The 24,015-nt window shown below is 39.4% G+C and overlaps 1 protein-coding gene across 1 annotated transcript in view; it reads left to right on the top strand.

The window, feature by feature from the left end:
- Nucleotides 1-23,639, top strand: part of LOC112709135 (uncharacterized) — a 53,791-nt gene extending 30,152 nt beyond the window's left edge. The window contains exon 4 of the mRNA XM_072202047.1: nt 23,211-23,639. Within this exon, the coding sequence (XP_072058148.1) occupies nt 23,211-23,639 (429 nt within the window). The remainder of the gene's footprint in view (nt 1-23,210) is intronic.
- The last annotated feature ends 376 nt before the right edge of the window (nt 23,640-24,015 follow it).

The following is a 24,015-nucleotide window of genomic DNA, read 5'->3' as shown; positions in this document are numbered from 1 at the left end:
AGGTTGTGTGTTCTTTGGCTCAAAAATCATGTTCCAAATACAACTTCAAACAAATTTAGCACATAAATTTTTTTTTTCAATTTAAATTAGTGAAATACTATAAAAATTTCTTGAAAAGAAATTATTACTTCAACCAAGTAGTAACTAAATGCATAAAATCAAACAAACATGCAATCAAATATGCAAATGCAATAATGAATAAACAAATAAAATAAAATAATGGTGTTGAAAAGAAGAAAATAGCTAACCCATGGAGATCGGTATCGACCTCCCCACACTTAAAGATTGCACCGTCCTCGGTGCATGCGAAGATGTGCAGGTGGACGGGTTGTTCCAACTGATGCTTCTCTCCAAAGATTATGCAGATGGACTTGTCTTGTCTCCCTATGTAAGCGTCTTCCGGTTCCCCTCCGGGTGGCCATCCTGAAAGAAAAAGGGAAGAAAAGTAACCCAGAAATAAAGATAAGAAAATAAATGAAGTATGGATGGGCTAATGCCAAATGAGAAGGGTCTCATTTACATGGAAGCTTCAACATGTACGTGAGAAAACAATAGAAGCCATGGCATGCCAGTGGTACAAAATGTACAACAATGGGGAAGAGAGTGGGTAATGAAAGACAATGTAAGTTCATGTCAATGCAAAAGGAATACAAGTATCATAAAAGATTGACATTGACAGAAAAATAGCATCACCCAGCATTGTAAAACAAGTCACTAAAAATTATACCAGAAAAGATGCAACAGTTAAATAAGAAAATCAACACCAAAGGAAAAATAATAAATTTAGAAAAGAAAAATAAGCACTAAATTAAAATGCAATGAATGAAATATTAAAATAAATAATGAAAGATAAGAAGAATGAGAAGGGAAAGAAGTGAGTAAGAAAGGAGGGAGGGAAAAATTAGGATTGAGGAAGAAAAGATAAGATATTTGGCAAATTAGGATAAGCTGTGCGGCGCAAGCGACGCGGATGCGTAGGGCACGCGGTCGCGTGAGTTGTGTTTGAAGTTAATCGACGCGGTCGCGTCCGCGTGACAGTTTAATGCTACTGGCGCGAGGGTAGCCTCGCGCTCGCACAACTCTCTGTTCAAAATCTTATTTTGCCAAATTTTGGGTGACGCGATCGCGTGGTCGACGCGATCGCGTGAAAGGCCATTTTTGAAAATCGACGCGAACGCATGGATCACGCGTTCGCATGGGAGGGCTTGTGCTTCTAGCATGAGTCTAGCCCAGCTCCATCAAAACTCTCTGCCATGCACCCCTTTACGTCGATTTCACAGGGCACGCGTTCGCGTGGGTGACGCGGACGCATGGGAGGCTTATTTTCCATATGACGCGGACGCGTCAGCGACGCGGTCGCGTGGGTCAGTTTGTGCCAAAGGCACACCTCCAGCCATGCTCTCGCGTGACTCTCTGTTCAAATTTAGTTTCTTCCTAACGCACATACGACGTGGACGCATCGGCGACGCTTGCGCGTCGCGTGCGTAAATTTTTTTTTTTTATGCAGTATGCAGAATGCAATGCTTAATATGAATGCTATGCAAGTATGCATGATTCCAGATTCAATCAAAACTCAAAAACAAACAAAACAGACTAGAATTAAACTGAAAGAGGAACGATAATACCATGGTGGGTTGTCTCCCTCCTAGCACTTTTAGTTAAAGTCCTTAAGTTGGACATTATGGGGAGCTCCTTGTTATGGTGGCTTGTGCTTGTACTGATCCAGGAATCTCTACCAGTGTTTGGAATGCCAACATCCTCCGGGGTCCAAAACAAGGTACGTAAAGCCCTTAGGTGAGTTCAAACAGGCTTGCAGGCTCCCGGAGTGTTCAATGGTAGAATAGATTCCAGGATCCCATATTCTACCTGTACACCCGTTTTTATCTTGATCTGCATTTTTCCAGTTAGGTGATGAGTAATCCGAATTCTCATAGCAGTGACCAAACAGCATCTGAGATCCTTCCAATTAAGCTTGACACCAATTCTTGCACCTCAAATTGAAGTGTGAAACCTCAGTGAATCTTGCATACCAGCTCTGAGTGCGAGTCATTTCCCTTTTACTCTTAAAGCCGCAGAGAACTCTAAGCTGGCCATCTGTTTCAAGTAAACCGTATTCAAGTGGAAAAGTAAAGATAAAAGCTAAGGATTTTACCCACTTGAAGTCTGTGTTGGGTGGTAATGGCCTTGGGATAGGTGTTTCTAGTGGCACTGCAAGCTCTACTCCCTTGTGGTCTTCTGTGAATTCCTCCGCTTCTTTGCAAATTTCTTCAACTTCAACCATGTCTTGATCAAAGTCATTGATATCTTCCTCATCACTTGAGTCATGAATAGGAGGTTGAGAAAAGTTGACCTCTGCATCATCTTCGTATTCACTTGGGGAAGATCTGAAAATAGAAACAATTGCATTAATTCATCGAGACGCTGCAGAGCTCCTCACCCCCAACAATGGAGTTTAGAGACTCATGTCATCAAAGTGTATAAAATTCAGATCTGAAAATGTCATGAGATCCAAAATAATTCTCTAAAAGTTGTTTAAATAGTAAACTAGTAGCCTAGGTTTACAGAAAATAAGTAAACTAAGATAATTGGTGCCGAAATCAACTTATGGGGCCCACTTGGTGTGTACTGGGGCTGAGACTTAAGCTTCTCACGTGCTTGGGCTATTTCTGGAGTTGAACGCCTGGTTGTAACGTGTTTTGGGCGTTGAACTCCAACTTGTAACTTGTTTCTGGCGCTGGACGCCAGACTGCAACATGGAACTGGCATTGAACGCCAGTTTACGTCATCTATCTTTGCGCAAAGTATGGACTATTATATATTTCTGGAAAGCCCAGGATGTCTACTTTCCAACCCAATTAAGATCGCATCAATTGGACTTCTGTAGCTCTAAAAAATCCATTCCGAGTGCAGGGAGGTCAGGATCCAACAACATCAGCAGTCCTTTTTCAGCCTAACTCAAATTTTTGCTCAGCTCCCTCAATTTCAGCCAGAAAATACCTGAAATCACAGAAAAACACACAAACTCATAGTAAAGTCCAGAAATATGATTTTTTCCTAAAAACTAATAATATTTTACTAAAAACTAATTAAAACATACTAAAATCTACATGAAATTACCCCCCAAAAGCGTATAAAATATCCGCTCATCACAACACCAAACTTTAACTGTTGCTTGTCCCCAAGCAACTAGATGAATAAAAGAGGATAAAAAGAAATCAAGAAGCAATAATATCTCAGAGGTTTAAGTGAAGCTCAGATTCTAATTAGATGAGCGGGGCTAGTAGCTTTTTGCTTCCAAACAGTTTTGGCATCTCACTTTATCCTTTGAAATTCAGAATGATTGGCATCCATAGGAACTCAGAATTCAGATAGTATTATTGATTTTCCTAGTTAAGTATGTTGATTCTTGAACACAGCTACTTTTATGAGTCTTGGCCGTGGCCCTAAGCACTTTGTTTTCCAGTATTACCACCGGATACACAAATGCCACATACACATGACTGGGTGAACCCTTTTCAGATTGTGCCTCAGCTTTGCTAGAGTCCCCAGTTGGAGGTGTCCAGAGCTCTTAAGCACACTCTTTTTACTTTGGATCACGACTTTAACCACTCAGTCTAAAGCTTTTCACTTGGACCTTCATGACACAAGCACATGATTAGGGACAGCTTGATTTAGCTCCTTAGGCCTGGATTTTATTTCCTTGGGCCCTCCTATCCATTGATGCTCAAAGCCTTGGATCTTTTTTTTTACCCTTGCCTTTTGGTTTTAAGGGCTATTGGCTTTTTCTGCTTGCTTTTTCTTTTTCTTTCTATTTTTTTTCACTTTTCTTCTTTCTTTTTTTCGCAAGCTTGTTTTTTCACTGCTTTTTCTTGCTTCAAGAATCACTTTCATGATTTTTCAGATAATCAATAACATTTCTCTTGTTCATCATTCTTTCAGGAGCCAACAATTTTAACATTCATAAAATTCAATATCAAAAATATACACTGTTCAGGCATTCATTCAGAAGACAAAAAGTATTGCCACCACATATAAATAATTAGAATTTTGCTTATTAAGAACTCAAAAAAAAAATATTGCCTCTTTATTCTAAAACTCTACTATTTTATTCATGTTTGATGATGATGAGAAAAATAAATTATAGCTTAATTGGAGATAAAATCAAAATAGAGATACTAATTACTACTACTAATATATAAATTCTAAGGTAAATTCATAATAAGAACAGATATCACAGAGTTAAGGCAAAGATTAGGACTCAACAACCTTTATTTTGGGAAGTGGGGATTCCTCTAGTCTGTGGGATGCTTGATCCTTCAAGAGATAATTTCTGACGCTTCAGTTCCTTCAAGTCACATCATTGCTCTTCCTGTTCCCTTAGGTGCCATGATCTTGATGAGTTTTGGCTCAGTGATCATGGCAAATCACACCAAACTTAGAAGTTGCTTGTCCTCAAGCAAAAGAAAGGATAGGAGAGGAATAGAGGGAGAGGCAATTTCGAAATCCAAAAGATATGATGAGTTGAAAAAGATTTGAAAAAGATTTCGATTGGAAAAAGATTTGTGTTTATGAATTAAGATACATTTGATATTTTTGAAAAAGGGATTTTAGAAATTAGGGTTTTTAGAAATTAGGATTAAAATTTTTGGAATTGAAGGATGATATTTTGAAACATGTTTATGCAAGAAATCATGAATTGAAACATAAAAATTAGAAAATTTGTGAAGAAAAACTAATTTTACCTCCTCCCCACCATCCTGGCGTTAAACGCCCAAATGCTGCATGTTTTGGGCGTTTAACGCCCAATTGCTGCTTCTCCTGGGCGTTCAACGCCCAGCTGTTGCTTCTTTCTGGCGTTGAACGCCAGGCAGTCCTTTGTCACTGGGCGTTTTTCTAAACGCCCAGGATGTTGTAATTCTGGCGCTAAACGCCCAGAAGGAGCTTCTTTCTGGCGTTCAACGCCCAGAAGATGCTCCTTTCTGGCGTTCAACGCCCAGATGGCTATCCTTACTGGCGTTGAACGCCCAGTGGATGCTTCTTTTGGGCGTTCAACGCCAAAAACATTTCTTACTGGCTTTTTCACGCCAGTGAGCTTCCAAATTCCCCTGTAACTCTGTGAATTTAATCAATTGCTTTTTTACCTTGAAGATACTTTGACATATACCTGTAAAAATCAATTAATTAACAAAAACAAATAAAATTAAATTTTGTGAATGGCTGGGTTGCCTCCCAGCAAGCGCTTCTTTAATGTCGTTAGCTGGACTATTACTGAGCTTTAATTAAGTCTCAGTTTTGAGCATTCTTGCTCAAAATTGCTTTCAAGATAATGTTTAACTCTCTGTCCATTAACAATGAACTTTTTGTTAGAGTCATTATCCTGAAGCTCTACGTATCCATATGGTGATACACTTGTAATTACATATGGACCTTTCCCGGGGAATAATTTGAGCCTAGAATTAAATAGTAGAACTTTCTACCCCGGCTCAAAGACTCTGGATGACAATTTCTTATCATGCCATCTTTTTGCTTTCTCTTTGTAAATTTTTGCATTCTCGAAAGCATTGAGTCTAAATTCCTCTAGCTCTTTTAACTGAAGCAATCGTTTTTCTCCAGCTAACTTGGCATCAAGGTTCAGGAACCTGGTTGCCCAGTAGGTCTTATGTTCCAGTTCCACTGGCAAGTGACATTCCTTTCCATACACAAGCTGGTATGGAGAGGTCCCTATGGGGTCTTGAATGCTGTTCTGTATGCCCACAGAGCATCATCTAAGCTTCTTGCCCAATCTTTTCTACGATTAATTACAGTCCGTTCCAGGATTCTTTTAAGTTCTCTGTTAGAGACTTCAGCTTGCCCATTTGTCTGTGGATGATATGGAGTGGCTACCCTGTGGCTAACTCCATAACGAACCAAAGTAGAGTAAAGCTGTTTATTGCAGAAATGAGTGCCCCCATCACTGATTAATACTCTAGTGGTACCAAATCTGCTGAAGATGTGTTTCTGGAGGAATTTTAACACTGTTTTAGTGTCATTAGTAAGTGTTGCAATAGCTTCCACCCATTTGGATACATAATCCACTGCCACCAGAATATAAGTGTTTGAGTATAATGGTGGGAAAGGTCCCATGAAGTCAATACCCCATACATCAAACAATTCAATCTCCAAGATCCCTTGTTGAGGCATGGCATAACTGTGAGGCAGATTACCAGATCTTTGGCAACTGTCACAATTAAGTATAAACACTCGGGAATCTTTATCGAGAGTAGGCCAGTAGAAGCCACATTGGAGGACTCTTGTGGCTGTTCGCTCACTTCCAAAATGTCCTCCATACTGGGATCCATGGCAATGCCATAGAATCTTCTGCGCTTCTACTTTAGGCACACATCTACGGATTACTCCGTCTGCACATCTCTTAAAGAGATACGGCTCATCCCAAAGATAATACTTTGCATCCGTGATCAGCTTCTTTGATTGCTGCCTACTGTATTCTTTGGGTATGAATCTCACTGCCTTGTAGTTTGAAATGTCTGCAAACCATGGCACTTCCTGGATGGCAAAGAGTTGCTCTTCCGGAAAGTTTTCAGAGATCTCAGTAAGAGGGATGGACGCCCCTTCTACCGGTTCTATTCGGGACAGGTGGTCTACTACCTGATTCTCTGTCTCTTTTCTGTCTCTTATTTCTATATCAAACTCTTGCAGAAGCAACACCCATCTTATAAGTCTGGGTTTTAAATCCTACTTTGTGAGTAGATATTTAAGAGCAGCATGATCAGTGTACACAATCACTTTTGATCCTACTAAATAGGATCTGAATTTGTCAGTGGCGTAAACCACTGCAAGCAGCTCTTTTTCTGTAGTTGTGTAATTCTTCTGTGCGTCATTTAAAACACGACTGGCATAGTAAATGACGTGTAAAAGCTTGTCATGCCTCTGTCCCAACACTGCACCAATGGCATGGTCACTGCCATCACACATTAGTTCAAATGGCAATGTCCAGTTTGGTGCAGAGATGATTGGTGCTGTGACCAATTTAGCTTTCAGAGTCTCAAATGCCTACAGACACTCTTTATCAAAGATAAATGGCGTGTCAGCAGCTAGCAGGTTGCTCAGAGGTTTGGCGATTTTTGAAAAATCCTTTATAAACCTCCTATAGAATCCTGCATGCCCCAGAAAGCTTCTGATTGCCTTAACATTGGCAGGTGGTGGTAATTTTTCAATTACCTCTACCTTAGCTTGATCCACCTCTATTCCCTTGTTCGAAATTTTGTACCCAAGGACAATTCCTTCAGTTACCATAAAGTGACACTTCTCCCAGTTTAAAACCAGGTTAGTCTCTTGGCATCTCTTTAGAACAAGTGGTAGATGGTCAAGACAAGAGCTGAATGAGTCTCCAAATACTGAAAAGTCATCCATGAAAACTTCTAGAAATTTTTCCACCATATCAGAGAAAATTGAGAGCATGCACCTCTGAAAGGTTGCAGGTGCATTACACAGGCCAAATGGCATCCTTCTGTATGCAAATACTCCAGATGGACATGTGAATGCTGTTTTCTCTTGATCCTGGGGATCTACTGCAATTTGATTATAACCTGAATATCCATCCAGGAAGCAATAGTATTTATGACCTGCTAGTCTTTCTAGCATCTGGTCTATGAATGGTAAAGGAAAATGATCCTTTCTGGTGGCTGTATTGAGCCTTCTATAATCAATACACATACGCCACCCTGTAACTGTTCTTCTAGGAACCAGTTCATTTTTTTCATTATGAACCACTGTCATGCCTCCCTTCTTAGGGACGACTTGGACAGGGCTTACCCAGGCGCTGTCAGAAATAGGATAAATAATCCCAGCCTCTAGTAATTTAGTGACCTCCTTCTGCACCACTTCCTTCATGGCTGGATTCAGCCGCCTTTGTGGTTGGACCACTGGCTTGGCGTCACCCTCCAATAGGATCTTGTGCATGCATCTGGCTGGGCTAATGCCCTTAAGATCACTGATGGACCACCCAAGAGCTGTCTTGTGTGTCCTTAGCACTTGAATTAGTGCTTCCTCTTCCTGTGGCTCTAAGGTAGAGCTTATGATTACAGGAAAGGTATCATCTTCTCCCAGAAATGCATATTTTAGGGATGGTGATAATGGTTTGAGCTCGGGTTTGGGAGGTTTCTCCTCTTCCTGCGGGATTTTCAGAGGTTCTATTATTCTCTCTGATTCCTCCAAATCAGGCTGAACATCTTTAAAGATGTCTTCTAGCTCTGATTCGAGACTCTCAGCCATATTGACCTCTCTTACCAGAGAGTCAATGATATCAATACTCATGCAGTCATTTGGGGTGTCTGGATGTTGCATGGCTTTGACAACATTCAACTTGAACTCCTCCTCATTGACTCTCAGGGTTACTTCCCCTTTTTGGACGTCAATGAGGGTTCGGCCAGTTGCTAGGAAAGGTCTTCCTAGAATGAGAGTTGCACTCTTGTGCTCCTCCATTTCCAGCACCACAAAGTCAGTAGGAAAGGCAAATGGCCCAACCTTGACAATCATGTCTTCAATCACGCCTGATGGGTATTTAATGGAGCCATCAGCAAGTCGAAGACATATCTGGGTTGGTTTGACTGATTGTGATAATAGATGTAGGTATTAAGTTGATACTAGCCCCAAGATCACATAGAGCCTGCTTGGTACAAGTACCCTCTAATGTGCATGGTATCATAAAGCTTCCGGGATCCTTAAGCTTCTCAGGTAAGCTTTCCAGGATAACTGCACTGCATTCTTTGGTGAGGTAAACTTTTTCAGTTTCCCTCCAATCCTTCTTATGACTTAAGATCTCTTTTATGAACTTGGCATAAGAGGGTATTTGCTCAAATGCTTCTGCAAACGGAATCTTTATTTCAAGAGTCCTGAGATAGTCTGCAAAGCGGGCAAATTGCTTATCCTGTTCTGCTTGGCGGAGTTTTTGAGGATAAGGCATTTTGGCCTTGTATTCCTCAACCTTAGTTGCTGCAGGTTTATTACCTGTAGAAGTGGGTTGGGAAGCCTTTTTAGAAGGGTTGTTATCAGCACTTGTATGTGACTGATCCCCCACTGGCGTTTGAATGCCAGGGGTGGAAGCTGGAGTGGCGTTAGACGCCAACTCCTTATCTGTTACTGGCGTCTAAACGCCAGAACTGTGCTCCCCTTGGGCTTTCAACGCCGGATTCATGCTTGTTTCTGGCGTTGAACGCCAGGAATGAGCATGGTCTGAGCGTTCAGCGCCATCCTTATTCCTCTCTGGGCTCTGATTGTCCTCAGAGGGATTTTGAGTAGTCATTTGTTCATTTCTTGGCTTCCTGCTGCTTTGAAGTGAGGTATTTAATGTTTTCCCACTTCTTAATTGAACTGCTTGGCATTCTTCTGTTATTTGTTTTGACAGTTGCTTTTCTGTTTGCTTTAACTGTACTTCCATATTCCTGTTATCCATTCTTGTTTCCTGTAGTATTTCCTTGAATTCGGCTAGCTGCTGAGTTAGAAAGTCTAATTGCTGATTGAATTCATTAACCTGATCTACAGGACTGAGTTCAGCAGTTACTGTTTTAGCTTCTTCTTTCATGGAAGATTCACTGCTTAGGTACAGATGCTAATTTCTGGCAACTGTATCAATAAGCTCTTGAGCTTCTTCAATTGTTTTTCTCATATGTATAGATCCACCAGCTGAGTGATCTAGAGAAATCTGAGCTTTTTCTGTAAGCCCATAGTAGAAGATGTCTAATTGCACCCACTCTGAAAACATCTCAGAGGGGCATTTTCTTAGCATCTCTCTGTATCTCTCCCAGGCATCATAAAGGGATTCATTATCTCCTTGTTTGAAGCCTTGGATGCTTAGCCTTAGCTGTGTCATCCGTTTTGGAGGAAAATAGTGATTTAGGAATTTTTCTGACAGCTGTTTCCATGTCTTTATGTTGTTCTTAGGTTGGTTATTTAACCACCTCTTAGCTTGATCTTTTACAGCAAATGGAAACAGTAGTAATCGGTAGACATCCTGATCTACTTCCTTATCATGCACTGTGTCAGCAATTTGTAAAAATTGTGCCAGAAACTCTGTAGGTTCTTCATGTGGAAGACTGGAATACTGGCAGCTTTGCTACACCATGATAATGAGCTGAGGATTCAACTCAAAGCTACTAACTCCAATGGAGGGTATACAGATACTACTCCCATATGAAGCAGTAGTGGGGTTAGCATATGACCCCAGAGTCCTTCTGGACCATTCATTTCCACTTAGTTCCATGATGGAGCAAGGGAGATGGTATAGATGTTGATATTGTTTATTTTATTTAATTTATTATATAAAGAAAATTGATTTTTGAAATAATAAAATAAAATAAAATAAAAACCGAAATAAAAATAAAAGTAAAATAAATAAAGAAAGAAAATTAACAATTAAAATAAATATTTGAAAAATTTTGAAATTGAAATCTGAAAGAAAAAAAATTTCGAAAATATAGTTTAAAACCAGTTAGAAAAGATATTTTTTTTTGAATTTTGAATTTTATGATGAAAGAGAAAAACACATAAAAGACACAAGACTTAAAATTTTTAGATCTAATGCTCCTTATTTTCGAAAATTTTGGAGGGAAAACACCAAGGAACACCAAACTTAAAAATTTTAAGATCAAAACACAAAGAAGACTCAAGAACACTTTGAAGACTCACAAGAACACCAAGAACAAAAGGAAGAACACTAAACTTAAAGATTTTTTTTAGAAATCAAAATAATTTTCGAAAATTATATCAAAATTAGCAAGAAAACACCAAACTTAAAGTTTGGCACAGGATTAAATCAAGAAAAATTATTTTTGAAAAAAGATTTTAAAAAGAAGATACTCAATTGCCAAGAACATAAGCCAATGCTCTAACCAACTGAGTTATAAATGTAACACTTGTTTTGAATAGGTATATTTGGATTATTCCTTTTGGAAGACTAATGCTTTGGAAAAGAACAAGAAAAACAAGAAAAGGCACAGAACAAGAAAAACTAAAAATCAAACAAGAAAAATAAACAAGAACAACTTAAAGATCAAAGAAAAGAAATTCAAAAATTTAAAAGAAAAATATAAAATATGCAATTAACACCAAACTTATAACAAGACACTAGACTCAAAGAAAAATTAAAAATTAATAAAGAAAAATAATATTTTTGAAAAGAAAATGAAAGACTCTGACCCAATTGCCAAAATCTTCCTAATCTAAGAAATAAAATAAACCTTTAGTTGTTCAAACTCGAACAATCCCCGGCAACGGCGCCAAAAACTTGGTGCACGAAATTGTGTATGCCAATATTAATGGACTATTTAACACAGCTTCGTACCAGTAACCAGCAGGTGCACTGGGTCGTCCAAGTAATACCTTACGTGAGTAAGGGTCAATCCCACGGAGATTATTGGTTTGAAGCAAGCTATGTTTATTTTATTATTCTTAGTCAGGATTTCAATTAAAATTATCAGTTTGAATTATTAGAAAAATAAAAGAGCGTGAAATAAATAATTGTTACTTGTAATGCAGTAATGGAGAATATGTTGGAGTTTTGGAGATGCTTTGTCTTCTGAATTTCTGTAATATAATATTCCATCCATGGAAAAGTGCAAAGTTCCCTCCATGGCAAGCTGTATGTAGGGTGTCACCATTGTCAGTGGCTACCTCCCATCCTCTCAGTGAAAACGGTCCAAATGCTCTGTCACAGCACGGCTAATCAGCTGTTGGTTCTCGATCATGTTGGAATAGGATCCATTGATCCTTTTGCGTTTGTCATCATGCCCAGCAATCGCGAGTTTGAAGCTCGTCACAGCCATTCAATCCATGAATCCTACTAGGAATACCACAGACAAGGTTTAGACTTTCCGGATCCTCAAGAGTGGCCGCCATCAATTCTAGCTTATACCACGAAGATTCCGATTAAGGAATCTAAGAGAAGCTCATTCAATCTTATGTAGAACGGAGGTGGTTTTTAGGCACACGTTCATGGATTGAGGAAGGTGATGAGTGTCATGGATCATCACCTTCTTCATAATTACGCGCGAATGAACATCTTAGATAGGAACACACATGTTTGAATGGAGAAATAGAAACAATTGCATTAATTCATCGAGACGCTGCAGAGCTCCTCACCCCCAACAATGGAGTTTAGAGACTCATGCCGTCAAAGTGTATAAAATTCAGATCTGAAAATGTCATGAGATCCAAAATAATTCTCTAAAAGTTGTTTAAATAGTAAACTAGTAGCCTAGGTTTACAGAAAATAAGTAAACTAAGATAATTGGTGCAGAAATCCACTTCTGGGGCCCACTTAGTGTGTACTGGGGCTGAGACTTAAGCTTCTCACGTGCTTGGGCTGTTTCTGGAGTTGAACGCCAGGTTGTAACGTGTTTTGGGCGTTGAACTCCAACTTGTAACTTGTTTCTGGCGCTGGACGCCAGACTGCAACATGGAACTGGCGTTGAACGCCAGTTTATGTCATCTATCTTTGTGCAAAGTATGAACTATTATATATTGCTGGAAAGCCCTGGATGTCTACTTTCCAACCCAATTGAGAGCGCATCAATTGGACTCCTGTAGCTCCAAAAAATCCATTCCGAGTGTAGGGAGGTCAGGATCCAACAGCATCAGCAGTCCTTTTTCAGCCTAACTCAGATTTTTGCTCAGCTCCCTCAATTTCAGCCAGAAAATACCTGAAATCACAGAAAAACACACAAACTCATAGTAAAGTCCAGAAATATGATTTTTTCCTAAAAACTAATAATATTTTACTAAAAACTAATTAAAACATACTAAAATCTACATGAAATTACCCCCAAAAAGCGTATAAAATATCCGCTCTTCAGCTGTCCACTGGAGTCTCTAGTGTCTTCTTCATGCTGCATTCTTTATTAGATTCGACACATGAAGCCATGGGAGTCTGTTGAGTGTCTGAACGTCTGGAAGATAATTGATTTATTGCTTGCTCCAGTTGATGAAGGGTTACATTAAATTGTTTTACTGATTCTTCGAGGCGAACCTGTGATTCTGGGCTTGATGGATATGGACATGGTGTATAGGGGAGTGGTGGTTCTTGGGAGTAATTGGATCGGTGTTGAGGTGGATAAGGATCATATGGTGGTGAATGGTGAAAAGAAGCTTGTGAGTATGGTGGATTGGGGCTGTGTTGAAGGGATGGTCTCTAAGCATAGTGTGGGGCTTGCTGGTAACTACAAGGCGGTCCACCAAATCTATCAGTTGGGCATGCATTGTAAAACGGTCTTTGTCCATGATATCTAGGAGGATGTTGTTGCCTAAAAGAGTGATCAGATCCTTGTGGCTCCATCCATCTTTGATTGCTTAGACCTTAATGCATAGTCCTGTTATAGCTTCCATTCCTTGCAATAAAATTAGAACCAAACTCAAAGCGAGAGGGGTGAGAATTCATAGCAGCTATCAGAAATAAGAGGGAAGAGAGAAAACAAATAAACAAGTGAAAGAAAAATATTTTATTTTATTTTATTTTTTAGTTTTTTTTTTTGAAAAATATTTACAATAACCAATAATAAGGCACACGTTTGTAATTCCCCGGCAACGGTGCCATTTTGAAAGAACTGAAGATTGATGGTTTAGAAGTTAAAGTAAACTCTCGTTGTAAGTATAGTTACTAAACCAAGCAATCAACCTTTCTTACAAACGTTTTGGTTGTCACAAGTAACAAACCCCTAAATAAATTGATAACCGTAGTATTTAAACCTCGGGTCATCTTCTCAAGGAATTGCAGGGAGGTGTTCTTATTATTGGTTATGAGCTTTGTAAATTGGGGGTTTTGGAATTTGGGCAATGGGCACAGACATAAAGGAAAATAAATTAATAATTATAAAACCTCTTGGCAAGGTATGAGAAATTGGAAGTCCTATCCCAGTTATCCTTATCAATTGTGATGAGAATTGGATTTTTCTCCCACTATGTTAACCTTTAACTATGAAGGTAAGTTAAGTGGATGAACTAATTCGAATCCTCAAATTCCAGTCTTTCCTTGGGAAAAGTTAGAATTATTGGATCTCGAATTAATCCTTGAAAAATTCCAATTTTCAGTCAACACCTCGAGTTTGATAACTCAAGCGTCACCAATTATTTAACCCAAGCCAAAAGGGAACATTCTAAATTAAATTGAAAGCATTCATGTAACTAAAGCAATCATAAATCTGACACATATCAAATTACGTCTAAACATAAATTCAAGTCATAACATGGAAAGGTTCATAAGCCAATTGGGCAACATAATTCAAATACAAATAAAAGTATTAGAGTAAATAAAAGTAGAAAATAAATATTGAAGGAACATTGAACCTGTGATGAAGAAGTTGAAATCCTAATCCTAATCCTAATTCTAAATCCTAAGAGAGAGGAGAGAACCTCTCTCTCTAAAAACTACATCTCAAATCTAAAATTGTGAGTTATGAAAGCATGTTAAGTCTCTGCATGTTCCCTGACTTTAATCTGTGTTTCTGGGCCAAAAACTAGGTTGAAATGCAGCCCAGAATCTCTGCCAGTGACTTTTGTAATTCTGCAAATCGCGCACGTCACGCGTCCACGTCGTCCACGCGATCGCGTCACTCAGCATTTTTCGTATCACGCGTGCGCGTCATCCACGCATTCGCGTCGTTCGTGCAGCTTCCAATCCGCGCGGTTGCGTCAAGCACGCGATCGCGACACTCTGATTTCTTCCATTTCACGCGGTCGCGTGAGCCATGCGACCGCGTGACTTCTCGCTGGTCATCTCCTCAATTCCTTGTGTTCCTTCCATTTTTGCACACTTCCTCTTTATTCTCTAAGCCATTCCTGCCCTATGAAGCCTGAAACACTTAACACACAGATCAAGGCATCGAATGGTAATAGGAGAGGATTAAGATTAGCTAAATTAAGACCAAAGAAGCATGTTTTCAATCATAGAACTAAACTAGGAAGGAATTGTAAAATCATGCAAATCATATGAATAAGTGGGTGAAAAGCTTGATAAAACCACTCAATTAAATATAATATAAACCATAAAATAGTGGTTTATCAGTCCCAAACCTTGCTTTTGCACCCGTCTTCTTGTTGATCCTTAGTGTTCCAACCGGGTGGCAGGCAATTCGGAATTCTCGTTGAAGCGGCCAAACAATTTCCTAGACCCATTCAGTTGAGCTTTACACCAACCTTTGCGTTTAAATTTTGAGCATACAACCATGTTGAACCTTTCAGGACAACTCTTATCACTAACCATCTTCCTCTTACTCTTGATGCCACAGAGAACTCTAAGTTGACCATCCGTCTCCAGTAGCCCATATTCAAGTGGAATTAGAAAGCTAAGGGATATGAATTTTACCCACTTGAATGTTGTGAAGGATGATGGCAACTTAGGGGGAGGGGTTTCTAATGAACTTGCAGGCACTACTCCTTTGTGTTCTTCTTTGATAACTACCACCTCTTTGCAAGCTTCTTCAATTTCAACCTCTTCCTCTTGGTAGCTTTCTTCCACTTTAATCTTTTCTTCATTGCTTACCAAGAGCATGGGAGGTTGTGCTTTTTCTTCTTGAATCTCCATCTCTTGATAAACCTCTTCCAAGTCTTCAACCATGACATGCCTTGGAGGTTGTACACCCTCCTCAACATCAATTTCAAACGTCTTGGAAGGAGGTTCTATAACTTGAGTTTCCCATGGAGGTTCTGCATCTCCTAAGTCTTCAACCACTTCTTCTTCTGCAACTATTATGGCTTCCTCCACTTGTTCTAGTGCAAAGTCATGCTCCTTATTGTCCATTGGAGTCTCTAGTGTCTCCTTCATGCTACGTTCTTCATTAGATTCTCCACATGAAGCCATGGAGGTTCCTTGAGTGTCTGAACATCTGGAAGGTAATTGTTTTATTGCTTGCTCCAATTGATGAAGGGTTGCATGAAATTGATCTACTGTTTCCTAGAAATAATCCCTTGACTCTTGTTCCTCCTTGATGATTACCTTTCCATGACAACTCCCTTCAATTACTCCTTCACCTTCAAGGGTCTCTTCTACCTTCACCTTTAGTGCCTCCTCTAGCTCCTTATGAAGTATGGATTCGCGAAGACGATCCTCTCTCTCTTGTTCCATATCAATAGCATAATTGGGATCATCTTGCTCTTGGATTGGTGGATGTGGGTGTTCTTCCATGGATGGTGGTGATGGGATGGATGGATCATTATGTGGTTGAGATGGAAGTGCATTGGAGCTTGAGGGTTGAATATTGAAGGTATTTAGTGGTCTGATTTGGGTGGCGAGAGCTTGTATAGTAGAGTTTAGATCGGCAAATGCTTTCTCCATGGAGGTTTGGGGTGGATAGGAGGGTTCATTTGTTAGGAGAAAGGGTTCATGGTAGGAAGGGGGTTCATCTTGATAATGATAAGGAGATGGTGTATATTGAGGTGGTAGTTCTGTGTGTGGTTCATTTGGCTCATAAGGTGGTTGGTATGGTGGATATGGGTTAGGGTCATATGGAGGTGAATGGTGGAAAGGGGCTTGTGAGTATGGTGGTTCAAAATTATATTGAGGAGGAGAGGGTTCATGGGCATATGGTGGGTCTTGTTGGTAACTACAAGGGGGTCCACCATATCTATCATCTTGGTATGCATTGTAGAATGGTCTTTGTCCATGATATCTTGGAGGGTGTTGTCGCCTAAAGGGTTGATCAGATCCTCTTGGCTCCATCCATCTTTGATTGCTTTGACCTTGATGCATATTCCTGTTATAGCTTCCTCTTCCTGCAACATAGTTGTAACCAGACTCATAGCCAAAGGGGTGAGAGTTCATAGTAGTGAGAGAAAATAAAAACAAAAATTAATAAAAAGAAAATATTCTGAAAAAGATTTGATTTTTTAAAAAAAAAATAAGATAAGATATATATATTTTTTTGACAAATATTTACAATAACCAATAATAAAGCACACGTTTGCAATTCCCTGGCAACGGCGCCATTTTGAAGAACTGAAGATTGATGGTTTAGAAGTTATAGTAAACTCTCGTTGTGAGTATAGTTACTAAACCAAGCAATTAACCTTTCTTACAAACGTTTTGGTTGTCACAAGTAACAAACCCCTTTAAAATTGATAACCGAGTATTTAAACCTCGGGTCGTCTTCTCAAGGAATTGCAGGGAGGTATGTTCTTATTATTGGTTATGACTTTTGTAAATTGGGGGTTTTGAGAATGAGGAACAAGTATGATAAATGATAAGTGAAATAAATAAATATCTATAAAGTAAACTCTTGGCAAGGTATGAGAAACTAGAAGTCCTATCCCGGTTATCCTTATCAATTGTGATGAGAATTGGATTTTTCTCCCACTAAGTCAACTTCTAACTATGAAGGTAAGTCAAGTGGATGAATTAATTTTTAATTCCTCAGGTCCTAGTCTTTCCTTGGGAAAGGCTAGAGTTATTGGAACTCGAATTAATTCTTGAAGAGTTTCAATTTTCAGTCAACAATGAGTTTGACAACTCAAGAGTTACCAATTAATCAACCAAAGCCAAGAATGTAGAAAGCTAAATTAAAATCATATATCTGAAAACATCTCAATAATGTATATTAAATAAGAGAATCAATCCTAACATGAAAAGTTTATAAGCCAATTAGGCAACACAAATCAGATACAAATGAAAGCATCAGAGTAAATAAACGTAGAAGAGAAACATAAATTATTGAACCTGGTATGAAGAAACAATCCCAATGATTAAAAGAAATCATAAATCCTTTAAGAGAAATCCTAATCCTAAGACCTAAGAGAGAGGAGAGAGCCTCTCTCTCTCTCTCTAGCATCTACATCTAAAACCTAAAAATGTGAGTTATGAATTCTCTGATTCTGCTCCACTCCCAACCTCTAATCTGTGTTTTTTGGGCCAAGAACTGGGTCAAAAACAGCCCAAAAGTCACTCCCAGTGCTTTCTGGTCCGTACAGGTTGCGGGCAAGTGACGCGGAGGCGTCGTCCACGCGTCCGCGCGGATTGAAGTTCGCAAATGCGACGCGGGCGCGTCATTCACACGTTTGCGTCGCCTAACTTCGGGGTAGTTATGGAAAATTATATATCAAATCGAAGCCCCGAATGTTAGCTTTCCAACACAACTGGAACCGCGTCGTTTGGACCTCTGTAGCTAAAGTTATAGCCATTTGAGTGCGAAGAGGTCAGGCTGGACAACTTAGCAGTTTCTTCAACTTCTTGTATTCCTTCCACTTTTGCATGCTTCCTTTCCATCCTCTAAGCCATTCCTGCCCTGTAATCTCTGAAATCACTTAACACACACATCAAGACATCTAATGGTAATAAGTGAGGATTAATATTAGCAAATATAAGGCCAAAGAAGCATGTTTTCAATCATAGCACAAAATCAGAAAGGAGAATGTAAACTCATGCAAATAGTATGAATAAGTGGGTAAAGAGTTGATAAAAACCACTCAATTGAGCACAAGATAAACCATAAAATAGTGGTTTATCGATCGGGCCATCATGATCCATAGCATCATGATTGGAGAGGAAGTAGAAGTTAATGAAGTCATCTCTCTAGAACTCTACAAAGTAGCCGAAAAACCCTCCACCTTGGCAAGGCTAGCTTTTCCTAATCTCATTTTCCATCTATGCAACTTAGCTGGAGTTGTCATAGAAGGAGACATCCTCATTGAAGAGGACAAGCCCATCACTAAGAAGAGGATGGAGCAAACAAGAGAGCCCATTCATGGATCTCAAGAGATGTATGAGGAAGCTCATCATCAAGAAATCCCTGAGATGCCTCAAGGGATGCATTTTCCTCCAAACAACTATTAGGAACAACTCAACACTTCTCTAGAAGGATTGAGTCATAACATGAACCAATTAAGGGTGGAACACCAAGAGCACTCCATCATTCTCAATGAGATTAGAGAAGATCAAAGAGCTATGAGGGAGGAGCAACAAAGGCAAGAAAGAGACATAGAAGAGCTCAAGAACACCATTAGTCCTTTAAGAAGAAGGCGCCACCCTCACTAAGGTGGACTCATTCCTTAACTTCCTTGTTCTTATCTCTTTGTTTTTCAGTTTTATGCTATATGTTTGTTTATGTTTTGAGTCTTTACTACATAATCATTAGTATTTAATAACTATGTCTTAAGGTTATGAATAATTCCATGAATCCTTCACCTTTCTTAAATGAAAAATGTTTTTAATGCAAAAGAACAAGAAGTACATGAGTTTCGAATTCATCCTTAAAATTAGTTTAATTATATTGATGTGATGACAATACTTTTTTTTTGAATGAATGCTTGAACAGTGCATATTTTTTATCTTGTTGTTTATGAATGTTAAAATTGTTGGCTCTTGAAAGAATGATGAAAACGAGAAATGTTATTGATGATCTGAAAAATCATAAAATTGATTCCTGAAGCAAGAAAAAGCAGTGAATAACAAAGCTTGCAAAAAAAAAAAGAAAGAGAAAAAAAGCAAGCAGAAAAAGCCAATAGCCCATAAAACCAAAAGACAAGGGTAAAAAGGATCCAAGGCTTTGAGCATCAATGGATAGGAGGGCCCAAGGAAATAAAATCCAAGCCTAAGCGACTAAATCAAGCTGTCCCTAACCATGTGCTTGTGTCATGAAGGTCCAAGTGAAAAGCTTGAGACTGAGTGGTTAAAGTCGTGATCCAAAGCAAAAAGAGTGTGCTTAAGAGCTATGGACACCTCTAACTGGGGACTTTAGCAAAGCTGAATCACAATCTGAAAAGGTTCACCCAGTCATGTGTCTGTGGCATTTATGTATCCGGTGGTAATACTTGAAAACAAAGTGCTTAGGGCCATGGCCAAGACTCATAAAAGTAGCTGTGTTCAAGAATCAATATACTTAACTAGGAAAATCAATACCACTATCTGAACTCTGAGTCCCTATGGATGCCAATCATTCTAAACTTCTAACGATAAAGTGAGATGCCAAAACTGTTCAGAAGCAAAAAGCTACAAGTCCCGCTCATCTAATTAGAACTAATATTCATTGATATTTTGAGATTTATAGTATATTTTCTTCTTTTTATCGTATTTTATTTTCAGTTGCTTGGGGACAAGCAACAATTTAAGTTTGGTGTTGTGATGAGCGGATAATTATTACGCTTTTTGGCATTATTTTATGTAGTTTTTAGTAAGATCTAGCTACTTTTAGGGATGTTTTTATTAGTTTTTATGCAAAATTCACATTTCTGGACTTTACTACGAGTTTGTGTGTTTTTCTATGATTTCAAGTATTTTCTGGCTGAAATTAAGGTACCTGAGCAAAAATCTGATAGGAGGCTGAAAAAGGACTACAGATGCTATTGGATTCTGACCTCCCTGCACTCGAAATGGGTTTTCTGGAGCTACAAAACTTCCAATGGCGCGCTCTCAATTACGTTGGAAATTAGACATCTAGGGCTTTCCAGCAATATATAATAGTTCATACTTTATTCGATTTTAGACGACGCAAACTAGCGTTCAACGCCAGTTCCATGCTGCATTCTGGAGTAAAACGCCAGAAACACGTCACAAACCAGAGTTAAACGCCAAAAACACGTTACAACTTGGTGTTTAACTCTAAGAGAAGCCTCTACACGTGTAAAGCTCAAGCTCAGCCTAAGCACACACCAAGTGGGCCCCGAAAGTGGATTTCTACATCAATTACTTATCTCTGTAACCCTAGTAGCTAGTTTAGTATAAATAGAACTTTTTACTATTGTGATAGGATCTTTGATCAGTTTTATGCTATCTTAGACTTTTGTGGAGGCTGGCCATTCGGCCATGCCTGAACCATTATCACTTATATATTTTCAACGGTGGAGTTTCTACACACCATAGATTAAGGTGTGGAGCTCTGCTGTTCCTCGAGTATTAATGCAAAGTACTATTATTCTTCTATTCAATTCACGCTTATTCTTATTCTAAGATATCCATTTGCACCTAAGAACCTGATGAATATGATGATTATGTGACACTCATCACCATTCTCACTTATGAACTTGTGCCTGACAACCACTTTCGTTCTACATGCAAATAAGCTCGAATGAATATCTCTTGGATTCCTTAACTAGAATCCATTGGTAGCATTCTTGAGAATCTGGAAAGTCTAAACATTTTCTGTGGTATTTCGAGTAGGATTCAGGGATTGAATGACTGTGACGAGCTTCAAAGTCGCGACTATAAGGCATGGTGACAATGCAAAAGGATAGTAAATCCTATTCTTACATGATCGAGAATCGACAGATGATTAGTCGTGTAGTGACAGCGCACCTAGACCATTTTCACTAAGAGGACGGATGGTAGCCATTGACAACGGTGATCCCCTAACATACAGCTTGCCATGGAAAGGAGTAAGAATGATTGGATGAAAGCAGTAGGAAAGCAGGGATTCAGAAGGAACACAGTATCTTCATGCGCTTATCTGAAATTCCCACCAATGAATTACACAAGTATCTCTATCTTTATTTTATGCTTTATTTATCTTTATATTCGAAAACCATTATAACCATTAGAATCTGCCTGACTGAGATTTACAAGATGACCATAGCTTGCTTCATACCAACAATCTCCGTGGGATCGACCCTTACTCATGTAAGGTTTATTACTTGGATGACCCAGTGCACTTGCTGGTTAGTTGTGCGAAGTTGTGAAGAATGTGTGTGAACCATAGTATTGTGCACCATGTTTTTGGAGCCATTGCTAGGAATTGTTCGAGTTGTGAAAAGTATGAGTCACAATTTTGCCTATCATGACCACTCATCAACTTGATCTAGGCTTACAACGATTTGGATAAATTAAATTTTTAAGGAGTAAGCCCAGGGATTAAGTTTGGGGTGGCCACTACCATACAAGAATCAATCAGCAAGCCCAATACCACTCAATTTGGAAGCATTTAATACATTGGTGGAGGCTTGAATGAGAATTTTAATGTGTTCAGGGGAGATTAGAAGCAAAGAATGTGAAAGGATTGGAATTACTTCTTCCCCATGAACACTTTAAAAACCCAATGATGAACCCAATTTATTGATATGCAAATGAATTAAGTTTGGTGTCCCAAGGAACACCCATCAGTTGTAACTCCATTCACTAGCATTGAAAAGGAATGTGGAGGATCATTTTGTCATTACTGATGGGGTTTTCGGTTTCTTTTTTTTAGGAGATTGAGTGGGGCCCACTTAATAGATAACAAGGAGGTCAAAGTGTACTTACACTTTAGAACTCAACATATTCAGAGGGCACAGTGGGATAAGGGTTGGCGCCTTTTCCCACGCTAGGCGCCACTCCCCAAGTGGAAAACATTGAATTCCCTTCTTTTCCCACCATTCGAACCACACCCTTCACTCCTATAAATCCCTTACCCTCCCCATTCCCTCCCACTTCCATACACAAAATAAACTCACAGAGAGCTTTCTCGTTCTTCTTTCTCTCTATCTTTCTACTTGATTAGGACAATCAAGTGCTAAGTTTGGTGTTGGGGCAAAACTTTGTTTTTCTTGTGTTTCTTTGCAACACTCCATTAATATCTCAGAACCCTCAAACACCCTCTCTCTCTCTCCACCCAATGGCACCACCAAGATCCTTAACCTCAAAAAAAAGAAAGACCAAAGAACCAACCTTAGGTTCCTCAAGCTCAAACTTCAATGAGTACAAATTCCTCTCAACATTAAACCAAAACTAATTCTATGATTGGGTGAGTGAGAGGAAAATCATCCCAGAGGTCAGCTTCCAACTAGGAAGGAATGAGCACCTTGAGATCAACATTGAGATCAACAACAGGGGTTGGGCACTCTTCTGCAACCCACCAAAGAAAGTGGTGAAAGGAGTGGTAAGAGAGTTTTATGCCAATGCCGTGCCATAGCCAGGGCAAACTTATGGGTATATTAACTATGTGAGGGAAAAGTCCATTGATTATTGTTCCTCTAACATAGAAAGGGTGCTGATGGTGAAAAGGATCAACTCTACTCGGAGTTATGAGGAGAGGATGAAGCAACTAGACCCAGGCTTTGATGAAATCCTGAATGAAATATGTGTACTAAATGTGCAGTAGATCAATGACAAAAATGGAAAACCCAACCAGCTGAGGAGAAGGGACTTGAGCCCCTAAGCTAGGGGGTGGTTAGACTTTGTGAGAAGATCTTTGATTCCTACATCAAACACATCTGAGGTGACCAGGGAGAGGGTTGTACTTATATACAGTATAATGAAGGGATAGGACGTGAATGTTGGGGAGTTGATTGCTAACAACATCAACAAGATACTGAAAAGCACTAACGAGAGCACAGGATTGGCATTCCCCAGCATCATACAAGAGCTATGTGATGACGCTGGAGTTGAGAAGGTGATTGATGAGGTGTTGGTGAAGCAAGATATGCCTATAACTGCCAAGAAGATGGCCAAGGTGTTGGCCGTCAATCCACTTCAAAAGGCTAGAGAGCATAGAGTTCATGCTCATGTGCCACAACCACAACAACGAGAGGAAGAGGAGGCAAAGGAGCAACCACAATTTCTGGCACTTCAACCACCACCATACCAACAATACCAACAATTTCCTGAAGGAATGAACTGGGAGCAGCAGCAAGGAGGCGTGCACCAAATGAAGGGAGATCTACATCAATTGAGGAAAGATGTCAACCAATTTTAAAGTAGCCAAAGGGAGCAATGGAACCAAGTGAATGAGAAAATACACAACCTCCAAGAAAGTTTTGAGCAAGCAAGGAAGGTGTAGCAAGAGGAGTTCGATTGGGGTGAGGTGCGAAGTGCACTTAACAAGGTGGTGGAGCAAAACAAATGGCAGCAGAGGAACCTTGCTGAGTTCAGGCATCTCTATGATGCCCAGACCATTTCAAGGAGACAATATGATATCAACACACAAGCGAAGCTGAATCACTTGTGTAATGCCGTGGCCGCCATCAACCCTGGATACCCAACTTTCATGTAAGGGCTAGAAGAATTGAGTGCTAGACAAGAGGAGATCCTAGCTAAGCATAAGGAGGATGAAAGAGATTATATAGTGAGGC

Source organism: Arachis hypogaea, chromosome 9, assembly GCF_003086295.3.
Source record: "Arachis hypogaea cultivar Tifrunner chromosome 9, arahy.Tifrunner.gnm2.J5K5, whole genome shotgun sequence".
Lineage (NCBI taxonomy): Eukaryota > Viridiplantae > Streptophyta > Magnoliopsida > Fabales > Fabaceae > Arachis > Arachis hypogaea.
This window is presented reverse-complemented; position numbering and strand designations above follow the sequence as displayed.